The sequence below is a fragment of the Manduca sexta genome, chromosome 10 (assembly GCF_014839805.1).
Source record: "Manduca sexta isolate Smith_Timp_Sample1 chromosome 10, JHU_Msex_v1.0, whole genome shotgun sequence".
Classification (NCBI taxonomy): Eukaryota; Metazoa; Arthropoda; class Insecta; order Lepidoptera; family Sphingidae; genus Manduca; species Manduca sexta.
The window spans coordinates 2,652,941-2,673,945 of NC_051124.1; the positions used below are offsets into that span (position 1 = coordinate 2,652,941).

Consider the following 21,005-nt stretch of genomic DNA (forward strand, 5'->3'; position numbering starts at 1 on the left):
TGTTATCTTTTTCTTTATTTCCTTTTCTTAATTCAAATTACGAATATATTTAACGGCTTGCATCCTGTATTTTGATGATAAGTTGTTCTGTTATATTACCTGACTTATAATACCAAAATCTTAGTTAAATATTAGACACTTAAGATCTCATAACCGATATCGATTGACGGTCGCTATATCTACGCAAAAAACTTGATGTCTTACGGTAACCGGAAATGATGATAATTATACCGGAAGACACTTAACCGGTCTTATATTTGTCCATCGCAGGCACGAGTTAGCGAATTAAGGAATTACAAATACAAATTTTGTCTCACGGCCTGTCTAACTTTGAAGATCCGAACTGCTCAATTATTTGTTATAAAGCATGTTGACTTATTGTTAGGAACTAAAGGTGGAATATTAGAAGAGGTTTTTTTTTTTACATTACACTACGTTTGTCAGCCTGGCAAAGGCCGGCTTATACAAACACACCGGACTTGCGGTTGAGCGGTTTAGGCGCTCGCAACCCTGATAATTAAGCGACCATGCTGAAGACAACTCAAAACGGGTTACGAACCTCGGCTCAGGACGGTCACTAGGAGAGAGAAGAGGCAGTAACAGTGCCGGGATTTTATTTTTTATGAGTGTAGGCCACTTTATTTTCGCCGCCCCATGTAGTTAGGTTTATGTATGCATGTATGTATGTTTCTAAAATACTTAATAATGTGGAACTTTTTGTATACATTATCTATTTTCGGTTAAATATACACATTTGCCTCAAGTAGTCTAAAAAAATGCCATCAGATTGAAGTTTGTCATAAATTCGCGTGCCTAGCCGAAATTCTCATGATTATACAGTTCAAAGTTGATTTCCTGTGTACAAATTCAAGGTTTACAACATGTTTTTTTTTTCTTATTCTACGTATTTTTTTGCGAAGGTAGTGTTATTGCAAAGTCCTTCATAAACCAGAGATTTTTTGTCATTTTAGTTTATACTATTTTTGTAAAAATTTTATGTTTTATTATTAACATAGTGTTGTAGTAAAGCCATCAACTACCTACAAAGTGTTCTCTTATGTATCGAATGAAGCTTCGACAAAAACTTGACTATCACATTCTGCCTTTATTAATACAATTCTTAATTTCCTGAATACGGTCGCTTTCCCAGGAATTTCGACTTTAGATACACAAACTTAGAACCTAAAAGCTAAAAACATGAAAATGATACTGACAAACTATTTTCACAGCGATCAATGGCGGCGGCCGTGGCGGGGCACAAATTAACATTCCCGACACGCGAGCATGACGTACTACATGGAACCTTGGACGCTGCAGTCGCAACACGCCACAGCCGTGTCAAAACGCAGTCACACATATGGGCGCTACAGAAAGGTCCCACCTTACGTGTCTTGGAGTGCAAATTAGTTTTGCATATTTTTCTTGTCACTTGATGATTGACTTAGTTTTTTCTTTTTAATTTTTTTAAATGATGTATGATGTAAAAGTAAAACCCAAAACAATATATTTATTAAGTATGGCAATTCCTTTTTACTTATGTTGGATTAAGTTTTTTGAAAGGGCTCTAATTGTTATAAATAATTTTAAAAAACCCAAAAAAAATGTTATAATATTTTGTATAAAATAAAATCAAATATCAAAGTAGTTGTATAAAATAAAATCAAATATCAATAATCAAAGCTATAAATAACAATATATATTTCTTTCCTAAATAATTTAGAAATAAAAAATAAATCTTTCCAAAAAGAATGATTATTTCCTGCTATGTGATCCCACAGATTCCAAACAACAATGCCCCTATTGCTAGTCGAGTATGGTACCAATTGAAAGCATTTCAGGCTATTGGCACAAATTACTATTAATTGTACCATTTCATTTGATTGATGAGCGCATGTTGCTACGGGATATTTGACAAGCTCTCTCATTGACAGAGCTATCAATTGATATTCATTTAAGACCATATTGATATGGTTTAATAGGGTACCCCTTAAGTATGGTTAGTTATCTGTACATCTCTTTAAAGGAAAACATATAAATACATATTATAATAAATGAGTATAAAATCTCATTGATTTATTAGCAACATTATTACAGTGAGGTTTTAATACTATAATGTGGAAACATTTAAATTAGATCTACTAAAAAGGAGATTTTAAAACTCCTTTGTTTTGACACACCAGTGTTAACACAATGTATTGTTACCAACAGAAATAATGACAATATTAATAATTTATTTTCCATTGAAAATATCCATCATTGAGAGATCAACACTGCTTGTAAACATTTGTTTATAACTTAATGACTCATCAATATCTTGTTGCATATTTTATAGAAGCTGTGATGATTCACTTTGGAATTACTAATGAATACTTGGACCTGAGTCTTCAGTCTGAAAATTTGTTACAAATGCCACGGTGAACATTAAACTACTTAAAAAATTAAATAGTTTAACATTGCTTGTGTAAGTCTTCAAAAATAATGGTGTTTGATTTGTTTTCTATATAATAACATATTATATCTTTTTTTTTCATGCTTATAGCTACTAACACAGCCTACAGTTTGATAGTTGATTAAATGTCTAAACAATACAAAAATGTATTTATTTTGCTAAAAGCTTGGCATAAATGACTACAATAACAAGCCATGATTGTTAGGACTCAGGCAAAACTACAAATAAATGTTTCTATGAGAAATATATTTATGTATACAAAACACCAACAACCTTATTTGACTTCAAGGACTATTGCTATCATGCTTAATGTAATATACGTATATTTTGTAAACGGACATAAGGATAGATTATTCAGTAATTATGATACGCCTCGGCTTTACTGTTATCTACCCACTTTTGTATATACAAGGAAGTAAAGGAAAGCTATACGCTTTGAAGCGCTATGCAACGACTACAACGTTAGTTTTAACTAGACAATGAACAGACAACCACAATTAGAAAGAAAGCACAATATTTTCATAAACAAAATTACAAAAACTACGTCTGCCATCCAGCTCGAGTAAGAGAATGTAATGAAACGTTCATGTCTATTCTCGAGATTTACTATTGCTAATGGCGACATCAGTATGAGAATTGAAAATATAATTGCACTTACGTATTCCACTAATTGCAAAAGAAGCAAACACTCCAAGAAGGCAGGTAGAAATCGTCGTAACCTTCCGCCAACAGCCATTGTTCAACACTATATTTACCGAAATATAAATTTAAAAGCACTTAGTATTTGTCATATCATAATTCCAATTTACACCCGAAATATTACGTCTTGCAAACGTGGTCGTGCGATTTTATTTGATAATTTTTTTCGACGCACTTCCCTTCTGTTCAGTGAACAGTGACAGATTGATTGGATTTTTTTCAATGTAGCCTGTAGGTATACAAAATGGCTGAATCAAAGTATTGCTATAATAAAATATTTCATCATGAATATAAATCCGACAAAACCAGTAAATAAAATTATGGTTTACATGTATCCTCAATAAAAATGGAATAATGTAACGAAACAATAAAAATTATAGATTTTATCATAAATATATAGTGGGGTAGGAGTATGAAATACACCCTATACAAAACTGGAATGTTCACTGGAGCAGATTAGTGCTCATAGTATGGGATAGTACAACACTGTAAATGAGGCATAATAAAATAAGACAAAATCAGTTCAGAGGAGCAGTAACAGTAAAAACTTTTATAAAATATTTACATTATATAAATTCAAAAGCAGAAACATTATTAAAATCCAATAAGTAATCCACAAGTTCGAAGGCTTTCTACACGTTGTCAAGAAACAGATAAAAGGTCTAGTATAGGCACGGGATGTCATTGGAAAAAATAACTGAGTAGTAAAGTGATAGCGCTATAATCCCACTACGTACCTCTTTAAATAAGAATTACTGCCTCATTTTCTAAATAGCGAATGTTTAACTCTATATTTTTACCAGACATATAAACAAACTGCACAATTATCTAGTTATTAACATTGAATTATACCCTTTCCTACATAATATTTTAAAAGTACGTCCTCCACTGGGTCCGTTGGTCTATCTGAACGCGATAATATAAAAAACTACTGAACGGATTTCGATGAAATCTGATATGGAGAAGTTTAAGCCACTGGGAAGGACATAAGTAACTTTTTATACCGAGGAAATATATAGGGGGACTATTATACTTTTATTCCAATCAAACTCAGTATAATTCACAAATTGACAAGAATTAAATATATAATAAGATTTTTTAGACGCCGCTATAGAAAAAAAGTCATAAATGGTTTACAAATACAAAAGCGAATCTTCAATATGAAAATTGGAAAGTACATCTTCCGGATTTAAGCTACTTTCAAGTAATATAAAAATGGGGTTGCCTGGAAGAATCTCTGTTTTTTATTTTCAAAACCATGACAGTGACATTTGACAATTAAATAAACACTTCTTTCGTTTTCCAATTTATTTTGTTTAGCAGATTTAGCTATTAATATTTTATAATCAAAATGAATCTAAAAGTTGTATTTCAGAAGCACATATTATAATAAAGGTGATAAGTGAAATATTATATATCATTGGTACATAAATTCTGGTAAAATCACGAATATCGTCTCATACACTTCGCTGTATCACACAATACAAGCGAGTACAACTTTCCTCTATGAATAATAATCTAAATTATGGACGAGAGACGCCTACGTAGAGGAGTGTATCCAACAGCAAAACAAAAGAAAAAATTGATCGAGTTGGTGGCGAAATATCCAGACCTAGTATCGTGCAAAGTGAGACAAGGATTTAATTACACTGATGCTCATAAGCTGTGGCAAAACATCGCAATTGAATGTAACGCTATTCCCGGTGCAAGAAAAACTTGGAGACAGTGGAAGAAGGTACTCTGGAACCCTTGAGTTAATCCCCTTTTGGCTTCATTAGATTTTATATCTGTAGTTAACTTATTGGATATTATTTTTTTACCTTAAATAAGGTTCAATAGCCATGGAACCTATAACTCAATGTCAACATTGTGGTAAACTATTTAATTTATCAATTCCAGACTTGGCAAGACATCAGATCCAAAACAAAGAGAAGACACACGTCCGACAACCTTCCAGCCTCACTGATAATGTTGACACACGCAGAGAAAGAAGCGCTGGGCTTGAAAAACGTCTCTTCGACCACCAACTACCAGACTGAGGAGGAAACAGAATTTGTTACATTACAGGCAGAGGCAATACCGGAAACAACAAACATGAACGAAATGGATTCAATAGCTACATACAGTGATGCGGAATCACTGCCTGAAGAGAAAGTGTTTCCAACAACCAATCATAAAGTAACTAAGTTAAAAAATGCCATAAAAAATGGTTCAAAATGTGCAAACAGTTGTTTCTTCAACTGTGACATGCTGTCCGTACAAGAGCAACGTAAATTACAGTTAAAAGAGGAATATATCAATTTCAAAAAAGATTATCTAAGACAAAAATTAAAACTGATGAAAGAACAAACGGAAGCATTGAAAGATATTGCGAGAGAACTCTCTAAATAGTACATAATTAAGATATAGGGCAGAGAAAAAGTGTTCAAGTGTTAAACATATAAAGTTTTTATTTCTTTAACACAGTTTCTTAGAGTTAAGCAATATGAATGGTTAAAAGGGTGGCTGCAATAAAACACCAGTAACTGTGAAAGGTTTTCCACAATTATTTTTTTAAATCCTCTCACAGTCTGACATGTATTTTGCATTTGCTGAATTTTATGATCAATTATGTTTGACAACACATTGAGGATTGTTATATGAATATATATTATGTAACCCAATTAATTACAGTGGAATATTTCTTATTAGCAAATTATGTATAGTATTTTATCTATATTTGCACCCAGTATGGTTCTTTGTAAATAGTAATTGTAGATAATAAATGCAACAAATATAAATGTGTAAGTTATATGAAGATGTTTATATGTTTGCTGTAAACATTAATTACTAGATGGTTATGGGCAAAATTTGACACAGAGTTAGAACAAACAATTTTTTTTTCTTCTTTTTATCAGTGAAAAATTAACAGGTATCTTTATACTCAAAAGGATGTATTTTGTCAGCAAAAACTAGTATATCATAAATATTCAATTATAAAAGTTTGAAAAGTGTAAATAATGACTAAAAGCTGTGTTTTAATAGATATATGTATATTTATAATTAATTTTAAATATTATTTTTTATTTTAATGTGACAGAAAAAACAATACGCTTATTGTATTGCTAGACTTATTTAATTTTATTACGAAAGTCTAAGGGATTTAGGTTTAAAAATGAGTGTATTCACATTTTCCATGTTCAACAACATGATGTCTAAAACAATTAATTGTCTTAATGTCTATTATTGTTTAATCATTTGTGTTTTTATTTATGTCACAATAATTATTTACTTTCAATAAATATTGTAATTACGAGAGCTATGTGTCAATGAAATTACTGAAAATCTAATTAATATCTATTGCCTATCTCTTTAAAAATCGGGACTACGCATAGAGAGACAGATTGCTTTTGCGACCGGGGTGCCACATAGTGAGAGAGAAAAAGAGAAAAAATATATTTTTTTATGTGTGACCTCCTACAATTTGTACTATGGGTGTGATCAGTGACCACCCATGGTGTGTGTGTGTCCCATCAAGAGCTTTACCTTGCTTTCATACCATTTCTGCGCAAAATGTGAGGCTCAATCTCTAGATTGAATATTTAAATATTTGTTTTGTTTACGTAATAAAATTATGAACATAATATTTAATTAAATGTTATAAATTACAATATTTTTAAGTGTTACTTTTTCCGGCTGGTGCACATTTTACTTTCCGATTAGGTGAAATCTATTTGGGTGTATTGTTTCCTTACCTTCGTCTCAGGTGTGAAATCGTATTAAAAAGATAGCGAAGTTTATCTAATGTTTCCAGTCAAAGATAAATTACCAAAATGTTAGGAAATATTAATTAACCATAAATGTATTTATATCCTTGTCACTATTAAAATGCTGAATCTTGATCGTTTAATGTGGATTTGATAATGTTTGGATGTTTCTTTTGGCAATTAAATCAATTATGTAAGTATAATTGCATTAGAAAACATATAACTAGGGTACTATTTATTTACACCTTGTCCAAATTAAAAAAAATATAACATTTACTTTTATTAATTGGTTAAGGCGATACCTCAAGGTCCATTTTCATACATTTTGTTTCGGCTTTAATCTGGGTAACAAAACAAGTATTGGCAAGTAAAGAATTTAAATTCACGTCTAGTTAGTGATTAGTTCTCGCAGTTGAAAGAAAAACGTAAAATAATTAATAATCATGGATATTTCGGCCTTTAAAATTTAATATGACGAAATTTTAAAGGCCGAAATATCCATGATTATTAATTATTTTTACGTTTTTCTTTCAACTGCGAGAACTAATCACTAACTAGACGTGAATTTAAATTCTTTACTTGCCAATACTTGTTTAGTTACCCAGATTAAAGGCGAAACAAAATGTATGAAAATGGACCTTGAGGTATCGCCTTAACATACCTTCAAATGGAGAAATGACATAAGTAAAATTATTTACAGCCATTCCTAGATTTTATATTTTCTAGTACTCGGTCATAAGATCTATATTTTTAGATAAAAGTCAAAAAAATTAAATAAAAATTATCACAATCGAATAATTTTAGAAGGGATATTTAGAATTCAATATTGGCGACACTAATGTCAAAACTGACAAGTGACATTAGTGAGCTTATTCATATTTTTAATTAATTAATGAATCAACAAATAAAATTTATATTTGCGACAATAATTTAAGATAAATGTTTAATTTATATATGTAAATTAGTTTTGAATATTTAATGATTATTATAGCTACGTTCAATGCGTTTCATGTAATAGTTTTAATGTGATACACCACACAATGTCTTACAACAAATACACGAACTTCGTAAGGCCCACCTCTGTGACAACAAATCAAAATAACGTGAAACAACTCAGTGGAGAAGAAGCTAAAAAGTTATATTTGGAAGAAATAAAAGAGCCAAAGGACCCTCCGTTAGTGCATAACAACGCGTCAACAAAGACAAGTCACAATAAAACAAAGAAACATATTACGTTATCTGATAAAGACTTGTATCTCACGGTCCAAAATAATGACGTCGACACGTTAAGGCAGGTATTAGACAACTGTCCAGATAAGATTAACACAATCGACGAGTTTGGGTGGAGTTTGCTCATGATCGCGTGCCAAGCTAATTCCATAGATACCGCCCGCGAACTCCTCTTGCGAGGGGCCGACATATCTGTTAGAGATAAGGCGGGAAATTCCGCGCGTTCGCTAGTTATTAAGAATAAAAACTATCAGCTAGCTGATATATTATTAAGCCACAGAACGAAAAGTCCGGACACAATAAGAAATGATGAGCCAAAAGTAAAATTAAAAGAAAATTATCATTGTGAGACATGTAATAAAGTGTTTGCAGATAAAGAGGAACATTTGTCTTCAACTATACACAATATTAATGCGAGCAGAGGCAAGAAGCCAACAGCAAACTTTGTTATACCCTCCTCAAATAAAGGATATCAGTTAATGCTAAAGGATGGTTGGGACAGATTGTCCGGTTTGGGTCCTGATGGTTCAGGGAAAAAGTACCCTATCAAAACAGTACAGAAAATAGACAGGAAAGGTCTTGGACATGAAAAAAGGAAGATTGAAGACAAGAATGAAAAGACTGTCAAAGAAAAGTATAGAAACATGATGGGAAGGGATTATAAAAAAAATAAAAATTTTGAAATAAACTTCAGAAGACAATTTTACTAACATTTTATCTTTTATTTAAAAATCCTTATCAATAATAACAGAAAAATTCAGAACCAAAGTCCAAATGATGTACAATGCCAAACTCTCATTTTCACCTTTGGCCTTTGGCAATTGAATGAAACACAATGTTAAAAATAGATGGAATTTATTTCCTCATAAAGGCACTGAACACAACATGGACAGCTGTTGCTAGTTGATATGACAGCTGTTATAATTTTCACAGAAGTGCTAATAAAAACACATAATAAATCATTGAACCAATTGTTGAACAAACAACAATAATTGTCATGTACCTGTTCATTCACATTGAAAACAAAGTGTCAACATAAAAATATATATTTAAATTACATTTGTATTCTTCATACCATCTGAATATCTAATAAACAAGTTTACAAAATAATACTTCTTAACCTACTATAAAACTTAACAATTACTTTACAACTTTGTTAGATTTATCTATTCATATAGCTACACTATCAAAGGTTAGGTGCCACCCAATCCAGGAATTTGACTGCAAGCTCAAATCCCACAAAGCAAGCGGCATTTGCTGGGAAAGCTCGTATCATAACGGGAGTGACCCCCTTATACAATGCAGTTGGCCCCTCCCGTTCCATTAGCTGTTTGAAAACATCTCTCATTCCATTAGGATATGTGCCCTCTGGAGCAGTTTGCAACCTGCTTTTTAATACATCAGCCGGCATGCCAACCAGCCAGTTAGCTATTCCAGCGCAACCACCGGCCACTATAGTTGCCAACATCTTGATTTTTGCACTCGCATCCTCTGGAACTAGTACTTCTTTGACCCACTCGTAGGTCATGAAGTACATACCGCTTGCGGGTACGTCTCTGAGGATTGTGGCCACACTGCCCTTGTAAATACTTCTTATACCGCCCTCTGAATATAGCTGCCTGGCGCAGTCAACCATGCCGTTATATTTTTGGGGCACATTTCCTCCTTGTTGAATTTGAAGTAAACATTTAATACGCTCGCCAGGCGCCATTATTGATGTTGTGAACACTCCAGAGAAAGCACCGGCTGCGAAAAGCTCAGACTTGGTCAGGACCTGATTCTCGTCGCTCTTAATTAATTTCTTACCGAGACCAAATCCGAAAAAGCTGATCGCGAAAATTGGAGCCACTCCCGTGAGAGGTGCGGACATACCCTTGTACAGACCGCGGAAACCTTCTTTCTGTACTGTCTTCTTAAAACAATCCCAAGTGCCAGCGTAGAGCGCGACCTCGCCCGGTTTGGGAAGGGGCATAGTTTGTAATCTTACTTTTATTGTGTCCATAGGGTGTCCTGATAAAACAGTGCACACACCGCCGAAACCTCCACATAGAAAATATTTAACTGGACTACTATTCTCAGACATTTTCGTTTCGTAATATCGTTCGAAAAGGAAAGGAAAAGTATCTTCTAAAACCTGTTACTCGGCTACCTACTTCCTAACTTATCAACAGCTGTCTTTGGCATTGAATTAAAATGTCAAAGTCCATGTTGCGTTCCCTTATAGCATTATCTTACTTTATAGATCTGTAGCATTATTGTAGTTTGAGTGTTTTTATTTACCACCTTCTATCTGTTTGTTACATTTTCATGTACTAAAATGTTACCTTCAATTTAAAGTTACGTTACTAAGGTAACTTTTAAAGTTACGTTTTTTTTTATAATTTTAATTCGGTTTAAACAATTAAATACTTTTATTTTATCTAAGGGTATAGAAATGGGTAGGTAATTACCAATGGTAGATACGCAAAATTGAGAGGACCCACGAGTTAAACTGTACTTTTAAAACTGACAGTTGACAGCTAAAGATCATTGACGTTTAATATTTGAATTCTAGAATTCTACTTTATTGGTTTCTGATTTAAATACTTCGTAAATATTTTTGAGGAAATTATCAATGGGCGCAAATATTACATACGTTAATTCGTCATAAATTATTAATGATTTCATTATATGAAGACTATTTTAATATTTATGAACACTTAATAATTTAAACAGAAACTTTACAATGTCGTGCACAAAGGAAGAAATAGAAAAGAAACGTTTAGCCGCTTTACAAAAACGGCTAAGTAAACTGGAAAATAATAGTTTACCAATGAGTCCGAACCGTTTACAAGGAACTTACGCTTCTCCAATACGAAGTTCGTTTAATTCACGCCAAAGTTTTCAGCCATATGCGAGAAATAGTGTCACAAATAATGCGCACACTGAGTGCAGCGTGCCTGTAGATAAAGTGGTCACCGGAACTGTGTATCTCATATCTGAAGACAGGTTCGAGGTGAATCCATCGGAGTTCTGCAGTCCTCTTATCAATATATTCTCTAAAATACCTTCTAAAAGTTATGGTATGGCATTAAAAATAATCACTCATTTAACCATTTCACAAAACTCGTTTTTCTTACGTAAATTTAAATTAAAAGAACTATGTTAACCACAATATAAGGATGATAAGAAAATTAATAATATATTAAATATAGGAAAATTACAATTTTATTCAACTTTTGTTATGTATTTCAGATCCCAAATCAAAACTATGGAACTTCTCAATAGACCATTACCAAGACCTGATGTCCAAAGTTGCCCCTCTAGCTCCACATATAGTCATAGGGGCTCTACCACCTTTTATCCTTAAGGTAAGACAATCATCACAACTTAAGTGTCTAATATTGTTTTTGATGAGGTGACGCATGGCTCTATTGCCATTTGCTTTATATCATATTTTGTATAATAGCTGAGAAACAACTTAAACACGCTGCTGTGTGTTGGATATTTTTATTTGATAGTGTAGCTACACTTATACATTATTAAATGACCCAGTATATTTCATAGTTGTTATAAATTATTTTAGTATTATTGTTTTTTTTTTGTTAATTTTTAGTTATTGTTAAATACTTTAATGTGGATTTTCTCCGCACTTTTACGGTGATGTGCGTTTATTAGCTTATATAATTAATCAGACTTTGTATAGAAGACTTATTCAAAAAAAAAAAAATTTATAACAATATTATAAAAGAATGGACAATTGATGACAAAAAAAAAACCCAGAGTTTCTTTCTGCCTTTCTTCTTCGGGCAGTCATCGCTTAGGTAGTTAGTGAAAGGCTGGTAGGTTAGCTAGGTTAGGGCTTTTATTGTCCTCATCGGTGAGGATCGCAACGCGTTTCTCCCTTATTGCTTATTTAAAAATACATATATACATCATTTTATTTCTTCTTCCCTGTCAGCCCGAGCTGGCTTCTTTGTTTACTAAGTATATTTTTAATTTATTTTATTTTAAAATATAAATTGTCTTTGTTTATATAAGCTAATTTAATTAAGTAATAATTAAATATTCTCATGTATCTTGACTTATCATAAGTGCAATTATGTTCGCCTATGTGATGAATAAAGCATTTTATTTTATTTTATGCATGTGCTCTAGTTGTTTGGCAAGTAATTTAATAAAAACCTTATTCATACATCCATTTAATATATGTACATTTGTAAATTACAGGTGTTGAGGGAACAGACTATGGATCCAAACAATGTTGATTTGACTCCAGTAGAATCTACTCTAAGAAATAAACTATTGCCGTTCCAAGCAGACGGAGTCAGGTTTGTCAACATCATCATATTTATCTGAATAAAATCAGTTGTACTTATAATAATAAGAAAATTAAGATTAGAATTATTATTTGGATTTAAAATTTAGCTAACAACATGTAATTTTTGAAGTTTGCTGGTATTGTGTTTCTTTTTAAGTATGGTGTTAAAATCAAAGATTACAATATCAATAAATCACCCATTGGAAAATGATGGTTATAATGAGTTTGTAAATGTTGTTAGTGTGATAGCTTAAGATGCGATTTGTTCGTCAGGTTCGCAATCGCGCGCCGCGGGCGGTGCATGATCGCGGACGACATGGGACTAGGCAAGACGTACCAAGCGCTCGCTATAGCCAGCTACTACAGGCACAACTGGCCTCTGCTGATAGTCACTACTTCCTCCATGAGGTATAACAGTCAATGAGATTCAGTTAATGTGTTGTAGATATCAGAAAATACTAAAACCGTACTGTCCCCACAGCATAATTGTGTTGACTGGCGAGTGATAGTCATCTCTTGCGAGTCAACTGTACCTGGACCCCACACTGCTAACCATCAGGTGCAGTGAAGTAATTTTGCCTTGACCATGTAACTTAAAATAAAATCGACTAGCTTTATGACAAATATTAGTTGTGTCAATAAATAAAAAATATATATAAATGTTACAGAGAAACTTGGCAAAATAAAATCGTGGAGTTGCTGCCCTCTGTGCTCTTGATGAACATAGTGACACTCTCTACAGGGAAGGACACTCAGCTACTTTCTGAAAGACAGGTATTTTTAATATACTTTAAGGCAGTTTTCCAAAGTGATAACTACATCCTAATTTGGCCATGGAAATAGTTTAATTATGCTCGTAATGTACATCAGAAGGAAGTCTAAATATTTTATTTCTTACTATTTATTTTTCTTTCTTACACTGGCTTACATATATTATAAATGTGAAAGTATGTAAAAATGTTAGGAGGTAAGTTAGAAATAAACACCGAAAGAGCTCAACGGACTTGGCTGAAACTTAGCACACTACTAGACCATGTTCTAGATTACTCCATAGACTATTTTTATCCTTGTAATTTGCTCTCATGTGAAATGATTTAATTCTTCATCTGATTTTTAATTGAAGCACTATTTTAAAGACTTATAGTCGGAGAAGCTTTCCATGTGGGCGAATTGGGGGACAATATCTAGTAATCTATAGTATAATAAAAATATATATTTGTTATTATTTTCAGCCAGAAGTCGTCATAGTGAGCTATAAAATAGCTAGCATGTACACAGATTTGTTAAAAAGCAAGAAATTTGGTGTTGTTATCATTGTAAGTATTCTTATATTTCAATATTGATTAATATTTTGTGTTACCCTGCCATATGCAAATAATATTTTTAAGTTAATTGCATTTGTTCTAATCAACCTTTTAAATTACTTAAAATAGATTAATTTTGTATATTTAATTTAATTATTATTAATTATAAACAAAATGTTACTACAATTTTTTAGAAGGGGTCAAAAATGACCCAACACTTAATTTAAGCATGGACAAAATCTATAATAATTTAATTGCAGAATGCGTTACATATTGTGATAAAAATAAAACGTAAAAGTATTGCGCACTTCTAATATTCGCATAACATAGTTCCGAAATTAAAACAAAATATCTTGCAGTAGCTAAACGTAAAAAAATGATTAAAAAAGTTTTTCATAATTTTTGAAACTAATATAATGTATGCTATTTATACCCTCATACACGGACTATGGTGAGTTGTGAGTTGTGAGTTGTGTAGGACGAGTCGCACCACCTGAAGTCGCACAAGGCGCAGTGCACGGGCGCGCTGCGGGCGCTGTGCGGCGGCGCGGCGCGCGCGGTGCTGCTGAGCGGCACGCCCGCGCTCAGCCGCCCCGCCGAGCTCTACACGCAGCTCGTGCTCATCGACGCCAAGCTCACACCCTCATACACGGACTATGGTGAGTTGTGAGTTGTGTAGGACGAGTCGCACCACCTGAAGTCGCACAAGGCGCAGTGCACGGGCGCGCTGCGGGCGCTGTGCGGCGGCGCGGCGCGCGCGGTGCTGCTGAGCGGCACGCCCGCGCTCAGCCGCCCCGCCGAGCTCTACACGCAGCTCGTGCTCATCGACGCCAAGCTCACACCCTCATACACGGACTATGGTGAGTTGTGAGTTGTGTAGGACGAGTCGCACCACCTGAAGTCGCACAAGGCGCAGTGCACGGGCGCGCTGCGGGCGCTGTGCGGCGGCGCGGCGCGCGCGGTGCTGCTGAGCGGCACGCCCGCGCTCAGCCGCCCCGCCGAGCTCTACACGCAGCTCGTGCTCATCGACGCCAAGCTCACACCCTCATACACGGACTATGGTGAGTTGTGAGTTGTGTAGGACGAGTCGCACCACCTGAAGTCGCACAAGGCGCAGTGCACGGGCGCGCTGCGGGCGCTGTGCGGCGGCGCGGCGCGCGCGGTGCTGCTGAGCGGCACGCCCGCGCTCAGCCGCCCCGCCGAGCTCTACACGCAGCTCGTGCTCATCGACGCCAAGCTCACACCCTCATACACGGACTATGGTGAGTTGTGAGTTGTGTAGGACGAGTCGCACCACCTGAAGTCGCACAAGGCGCAGTGCACGGGCGCGCTGCGGGCGCTGTGCGGCGGCGCGGCGCGCGCGGTGCTGCTGAGCGGCACGCCCGCGCTCAGCCGCCCCGCCGAGCTCTACACGCAGCTCGTGCTCATCGACGCCAAGCTCACACCCTCATACACGGACTATGGTGAGTCGTGAATGTCACAACACCGCACGGTGGTGAGTATAATGATTTGCGATAGTGGATATATTGACTCTAGATCTTCTTAGTTTGAAATCACCGTTTTTTTAAGTATTTATGTATAAAAAACAAAGCATCCATTTCCCTATCATTTAACATGCTGGCTGGAATATTGGGCTCTACTTTTTGACGTCGGAGTTGGTGAGTTTTAAAAGTAATATGACCATTCTATTTTTGTGTTGATGAAAATATTTTATACTAGGAATATAATTGTACGTTTATAAAAGGAGCTCGCTAAAACATCCATGGGTCTAGTGCTTTCTTTTAGTGGTAATAGTTCCATACCATTTTTAATTTTATATGATTAAAATTGGTTATACTTAAAAATATCTATAACATGTGTCAAAATTTATAATATGTGACAATTTTTATTGTCCAGGCAAAAGGTACTGTGATGGGAAGCTGACAAAGTTTGGTTGGGACATGTCGGGTCAGTCAAATTTGCCTGAGCTTCAAGTTTTATTGCAAAAGAAATTCCTCATCAGAAGGACCAAGGAACAAGTCCTTACAGACCTAGAGGCCAAAACCAGGTAGTAACATCTATATTATCACTTTATACTAATCAAAGTCATATTAATTGGTAATAACCTACTATTTAATTTCAAATATTAAGTTTTGATATTTTTTTTTGTAAAGAGAAGCAGTATTACTGGACGAATCACTGATGCAGTACAGCGCACAGGATCAGGAAGGGCTGTCGCAGATGGCCGAGGCCTATAAATCATCCACGAAGTCTGAAAAGCATGCCGCTCTCATCACGTACTTTAGCGAATCTGCAAGGGTCAAAATACCGGCTATTTGGTAAGTGAAATTAATGCCTTAGTATCTTTTGTAGCAGTATATTTTAGTACGCATATTATGTTTGTATGTAATCTTTTTGCTTATATTACTTTTAAATAAACTGATCTGCATACCGGCTAGCGCAGCGTTGGACGTCCAACTGCAAGGTGGACAGAAGACTTGATAAAGGTATCAAGAATACGTTGAATGCAGGCCGCTTTCGACAGGTCTGCCTAGAAATTCTTGGGGGAGGCCTATGTTCATCAGGACTTTATGTGGCTGATAACGATGATGAAACTGATCTGCGATTTTAATATTAAAATCTTTATTAAGTATTGTCGCTTTGAAGAATTCTTTAATTCCACAGCAAATATATTAAACAACTGCTCGACAATCCTACCACGAAGAAGTTCCTCATATTCGCCCATCATAAGATCATGATCAACGCTATAAGTGAGACCCTTGATGAGCGCGCGGTACATTACATCCGCATCGTGGGCTCTACTCCCACCGCATCCAGAGCGGTGAGTTACAATTATGGCGTCTTGACAACACGAAGATTTATTAATTTATTGTTATTATCTAACTTGTCTTGTCCGCAATCAATCCAGTTCTAATTTTTAACAAGTTAAATATCTGGGTCATTTTTGACCCGTCAAAATATCTCCTACCGGGTCATTTCTGACCCAGTGTTCAATAATACATTTTTGACTCAGGATCTGGTCGAGAAGTTCCAGCACGACCCGACGTGTCGCTGCGCAGTGTTGTCCATCACGGCGGCCAACGCTGGCATCACGCTCACCGCCGCCGACCTCGTCCTATTCGCTGAACTGCACTGGAACCCTGGGGTAAGATATATTAATCGTACAAGACATTTAACGTGTACACAAATGCTTATGACGGCACACTCCTCAGCTGTAGGTATCTGTAAATTATTACCATAATAAAGTTGATTAAACTCTGATTATTTTGACTTTGATAGTGAAGTGTTCATAATAATAAGTTTCATACAGGCATAATTGTGGTCGCTTATAGCGGCGATAACCTAGTTGGGTGTGGAACGGACTGCTAATCTGCACATATGAGAAGTTCTCTATAGGAATTTCGAAGGTGTGTGAAGTCTACCAATCCGCACTAGGCTAGCGTGGTGGACTAAGGCCTAATCCCTCTCAGCAGTGTCGGAGGCCCGTGCTCAGCAGTGGGCGAGTATATAATACAGGGCTGATATTATTATTATTAATTGTGGTCGCTGACGAGGGGTAATCCTCCCGTCAGTCGACACAGACGTGCGGTGCGTGCAGGTGCTGTCGCAGGCGGAGTCTCGCGCGCACCGGCTGGGCCGCGCGGGCTCTGTGCGCGCGCGCTACCTGCTGGCGCCGCGCACCGCCGACCAGCACATGTGGCCGCTGCTGCAGCACAAGCTCAATGTACGGACACTATCACCAACACTCTATATAATCCACCAATACATCCTTCAGTAAATTTGGGAAACCCTATGAAAAAACTTGTACAGTCATATAATGCTACCAAATCAAAAAATATCGAACGCTTATCATCATAATTTCCTGTCATTTTGAATCCTACATAAAATTGAAATTAATAATTAATCAGTTTGTGAAGTTAAATATTGTACGAAGTTTTGACATACCCTTCGTGTTTTACAGTATAAATGTTCTCTCATTTAGACAAGAAAAATCTAGTATTTGCTACAACGTGAATAACTAATGTAGATAATATATTTCAGGTGTTAAACGACGTGGGGCTAAGTCGCGAAACATTTGAAGATACCGCTACCACTCATCAGGTAAATCTCACACTCACTAGTCACCACTGTGGAATAATATTTATACGATTTAAAAATCAAACACATATCTCTACTTTATGCCCGAAGAAGTAGGCAGAGGTGTAACTGCAGCACCCACATTTCGCCAAGTGTAATTCGTCCCATAAGGGGCGAGTGTTTCGTCATATAAGGCATAAGCTCCTTACGTTTTTAGTATCGGTAATACACAATTTTTCAAATCTAACCCTTTTTCAGGAAAGCAAAAACACTATGTCGCAGTATTTAACACAAATTCCACCCGTGAAGAACAAAAACGATTACATCCCAGGTACAAATATAAGGAAAGATGAGAAAGTCGGAACGCACAACACTACTGAATTTCATTCTCCTCAACCGAGCACATCTGAAGATAATGCAGAAAAATCTTTCTTTGAAGACGATGAAACGGACGATATATTGGCCAATTTAGATTTATGACCAATCAACTGCCTTCCCAGTCGAACTACGGTGAACTGCAAGGAAGGATAATTGGGTGGTTCCTAGATCAACAAAGGACGCGTCATGTGATTAGTACTGCAAACATAAAATTCTGTATATTCAATATAACTACTACATAGAAAGTACGTCGCATGTACTATACCATTTTGTGTCGGTATGGGCACACACATAAATAAATCTTAAACAACATTTGTCTATGTTACATACACTTCACCGATTTTTATAGATGTGTGAATAATTATTTGCTATCATACTTTGCCAGAAAGGCCATATCAGACTAGGCGCGTTTTATATCGATGGTTGAATGGCTATATACGTAAGACATATAATTTGAAAAAAAAAAACTTAAAGTGATTAAATGGGTATCAAATTTAAAGAAATTCATTTTTCTTATGAACTTAAATATCTACACTACGTCTATGAGATCTGGACTGATATATTGTGAGGATTTAAGGATCGAGATGTAAAATAATTGTTAAAAAAACATTTTTCTGGTTTAACTTTACCAGTGAGCTACAATTAATAATTCTTCATTATATGGAGGTTATTATTGATACTGTATTTCTGCAACATTCTGTATAGTTTTATCAGTTTCCTAAATTTTTTGAGCGGTCTGAATTTATTGTTAACCGCCATTTTCAATAAATGATCTTGTTCCTTTTTTCAATATATCTCTAAAAATGTACCAATCGGAACAAAGTTTTTTGATATGCTTATAAATGATTTATTTTGTTTGGTTTATTCTCGGCATCGGATTGAAGATTGAGATTGCTTATTGAAAACGGCTGTAAATAGTTTTTTATGCTTTTCTTGTCTAACTTGTTTATAAACCACTAACAATATGAGCAAATTATTTATTGTTTTCAATATAAGGATACATAGTTACAAACTAATAACAAAGGATAGAAGTGCGATGTCATCTTAATTTCAATAATGTACTAGAAATTACACAAAAATTATTATTTTTTTTTTTATTAAAAACACATCTCACATAAACATACCTTTTTTTTAATATTCTGTTAAATGTACCGATTAAAAATACATTGCTTTTCCATAAAGTTTGATTAAAAATATTTTTGCCACAATCCTTTTACTTTTCTACAAGATTTCCTATCTGCATCGAAGATGGGCCACGGGTAAGAGAAAAATTGATATCATGCCTTTATAAGCTGAAACTAAGTATATTTCATAGTAATATTATTTAAATTCATATATTAGTATTATTGGTGCTATAGAATAATTTTTATCCAGAGAAAATATAAATCTGGAGTTTTATCCCGGTTTTTTTTCACGCGAGCGGAGTCGCAGTCAAAAATACATAATATGATTTGAATTATAATTAACGCACTCAAAATAATTATATTAAGTGCGCTACTTCAATATTATTTTACACCCGATTTCAGTTAACGATCCAAATATCAATCTTTGATCTGATTCCAAGAACAAACCAATCAAAATAAGTCATTTGTACACATAAACATTTACTCTGATTGATCCACTGAAAAGCGATCGAGTTCGCCTACAGAAATTGGCGATAAGATTACAGAATAGTGAATAGTCTGGACCACACATTATAGAATAGTGTGGACCTGCTCCGAATGACTATATACCGGTTGAACTCGAAGGTTCGCCACAAGTCACTATAGTATTCTGGGTATCTATCAGCTGGTATTGCATAATTGGACGCATCGTTATCTCAAGGCAGGGCATTGGCCAATAGCGCCCCTGAAGCTTCGGCCCCGGTTATAATTCATAATGTTATGTGGGTAATCTATCGACTGACGCTAATCGTCCGCCAAGGCTGTTACAACCGGAGCATTGAACCTGATGGTAAGTTCAGTGTCTAGAAACTTCCACCATCGAGAGGTGGCTATATGCGGGTGAATGGTTGAGTAATCTGTTATGCTCAGGTAGGCGAAACATGCCTCTAGGTTTATTTATCTTAGGCCTTATTCTCTATGCCACACGTTATTTTGATAGACCATAGAGAACCACTTCCAATTTACAATATGGAATGGTCTTCTGTATGCCAATTTCTATGTGCGTTACGTGCTTGTTACCGTAGTATTGTAATGTTCTGCTTGTTTTTTTCTTTTTTTTGTATCGGACCCCGCAGTCAACATCGGGGTAACCTGCGAATGGGATAGGTACTGGAATCTGGCTTAGCGACTGCAGGGATCTGGAGGACAGTTCGGAGGGGATATCGGGGGGAAGGAAGGGTTGAGGAAGGAGAAGGAGCCCTCTTAGGATAGGAGGAGAGGTGAAGGCCAGGAAATGTTCGCGAGCCCTAATAGGCCTCAATCTGAATTGGCATCTATGAGGTATACATACTTAGCTCTATGCCTAGGGCCGCAATAAATGTATTCCCGTGCATGGGCGTGCTTTCGATGTTCAGACCGGGCGCACAAGAATTAAATTGGGGGCAAATTCTTTGCTTGTTACGCAATGTCACAATGAAGTGTGGCAAGAGAATAAGGCCAAAGGTAAAGCATTATGCCAGCGATGTAAAGCTGCTGAGGGCTGATCTCAATAAACAATACGTTGATAAGTGAGGGTTCTATTAATACAAAGTCATTGACACAGACACACGGGAAGATCCCGTATTCGAGAATTATCTTGTCCCGCATCTAAACATGTTGCGATTCGAGAAATGTCGAAACTGTTTTATCGAATACTTTACGCGGACTCGCTTATGTAAG

General features: G+C 35.6%; 5 protein-coding genes across 9 annotated transcripts in view; 3 read left to right on the plus strand and 2 right to left on the minus strand.

Moving 5' to 3' along the window:
* Nucleotides 1-3,370, minus strand: part of LOC115443872 (NPC intracellular cholesterol transporter 1) — a 75,177-nt gene extending 71,807 nt beyond the window's left edge. For all 5 annotated transcript variants that reach the window (XM_030169457.2, XM_030169459.2, XM_030169460.2 and 2 more), the window contains exon 1: nucleotides 3,108-3,370. In XM_030169457.2, coding sequence (XP_030025317.1) covers nucleotides 3,108-3,185 — 78 coding nt within the window. In that variant the 5' untranslated portion in view covers nucleotides 3,186-3,370. The remainder of the gene's footprint in view (nucleotides 1-3,107) is intronic.
* Nucleotides 3,371-4,401: 1,031 nt separating this feature from the next.
* LOC115443870 lies at nucleotides 4,402-6,449 on the plus strand. The gene is made up of 2 exons (XM_030169453.2): nucleotides 4,402-4,883; nucleotides 5,048-6,449. Exons 1-2 carry the CDS (start codon nucleotides 4,674-4,676, stop codon nucleotides 5,537-5,539), a joined length of 702 nt encoding a protein of 233 aa, XP_030025313.2. The 5' UTR covers nucleotides 4,402-4,673; the 3' UTR covers nucleotides 5,540-6,449.
* A 1,265-nt stretch (nucleotides 6,450-7,714) lies between these two features.
* Nucleotides 7,715-8,836, plus strand: LOC115443850 (G patch domain and ankyrin repeat-containing protein 1 homolog). The gene has a single exon (XM_030169434.2). The coding sequence runs from the start codon at nucleotides 7,935-7,937 to the stop codon at nucleotides 8,832-8,834; it is 900 nt and encodes a 299-aa protein (XP_030025294.1). The 5' UTR covers nucleotides 7,715-7,934; the 3' UTR covers nucleotides 8,835-8,836.
* A 126-nt stretch (nucleotides 8,837-8,962) lies between these two features.
* Nucleotides 8,963-10,313, minus strand: LOC115443851 (congested-like trachea protein). The gene has a single exon (XM_030169435.2). The coding sequence runs from the start codon at nucleotides 10,205-10,207 to the stop codon at nucleotides 9,311-9,313; it is 897 nt and encodes a 298-aa protein (XP_030025295.1). The 5' UTR covers nucleotides 10,208-10,313; the 3' UTR covers nucleotides 8,963-9,310.
* Nucleotides 10,314-10,624: 311 nt separating this feature from the next.
* LOC115443849 (SWI/SNF-related matrix-associated actin-dependent regulator of chromatin subfamily A-like protein 1) lies at nucleotides 10,625-19,302 on the plus strand. Its single transcript, XM_037437103.1, has 14 exons — nucleotides 10,625-11,186; nucleotides 11,359-11,474; nucleotides 12,334-12,434; nucleotides 12,698-12,832; nucleotides 13,093-13,198; nucleotides 13,657-13,740; nucleotides 14,207-14,387; nucleotides 15,625-15,775; nucleotides 15,882-16,046; nucleotides 16,393-16,549; nucleotides 16,742-16,873; nucleotides 17,327-17,452; nucleotides 17,770-17,829; nucleotides 18,064-19,302. The coding sequence occupies exons 1-14, from the start codon at nucleotides 10,850-10,852 to the stop codon at nucleotides 18,283-18,285; spliced, it is 2,073 nt and encodes a 690-aa protein (XP_037293000.1). The 5' UTR covers nucleotides 10,625-10,849; the 3' UTR covers nucleotides 18,286-19,302.
* The last annotated feature ends 1,703 nt before the right edge of the window (nucleotides 19,303-21,005 follow it).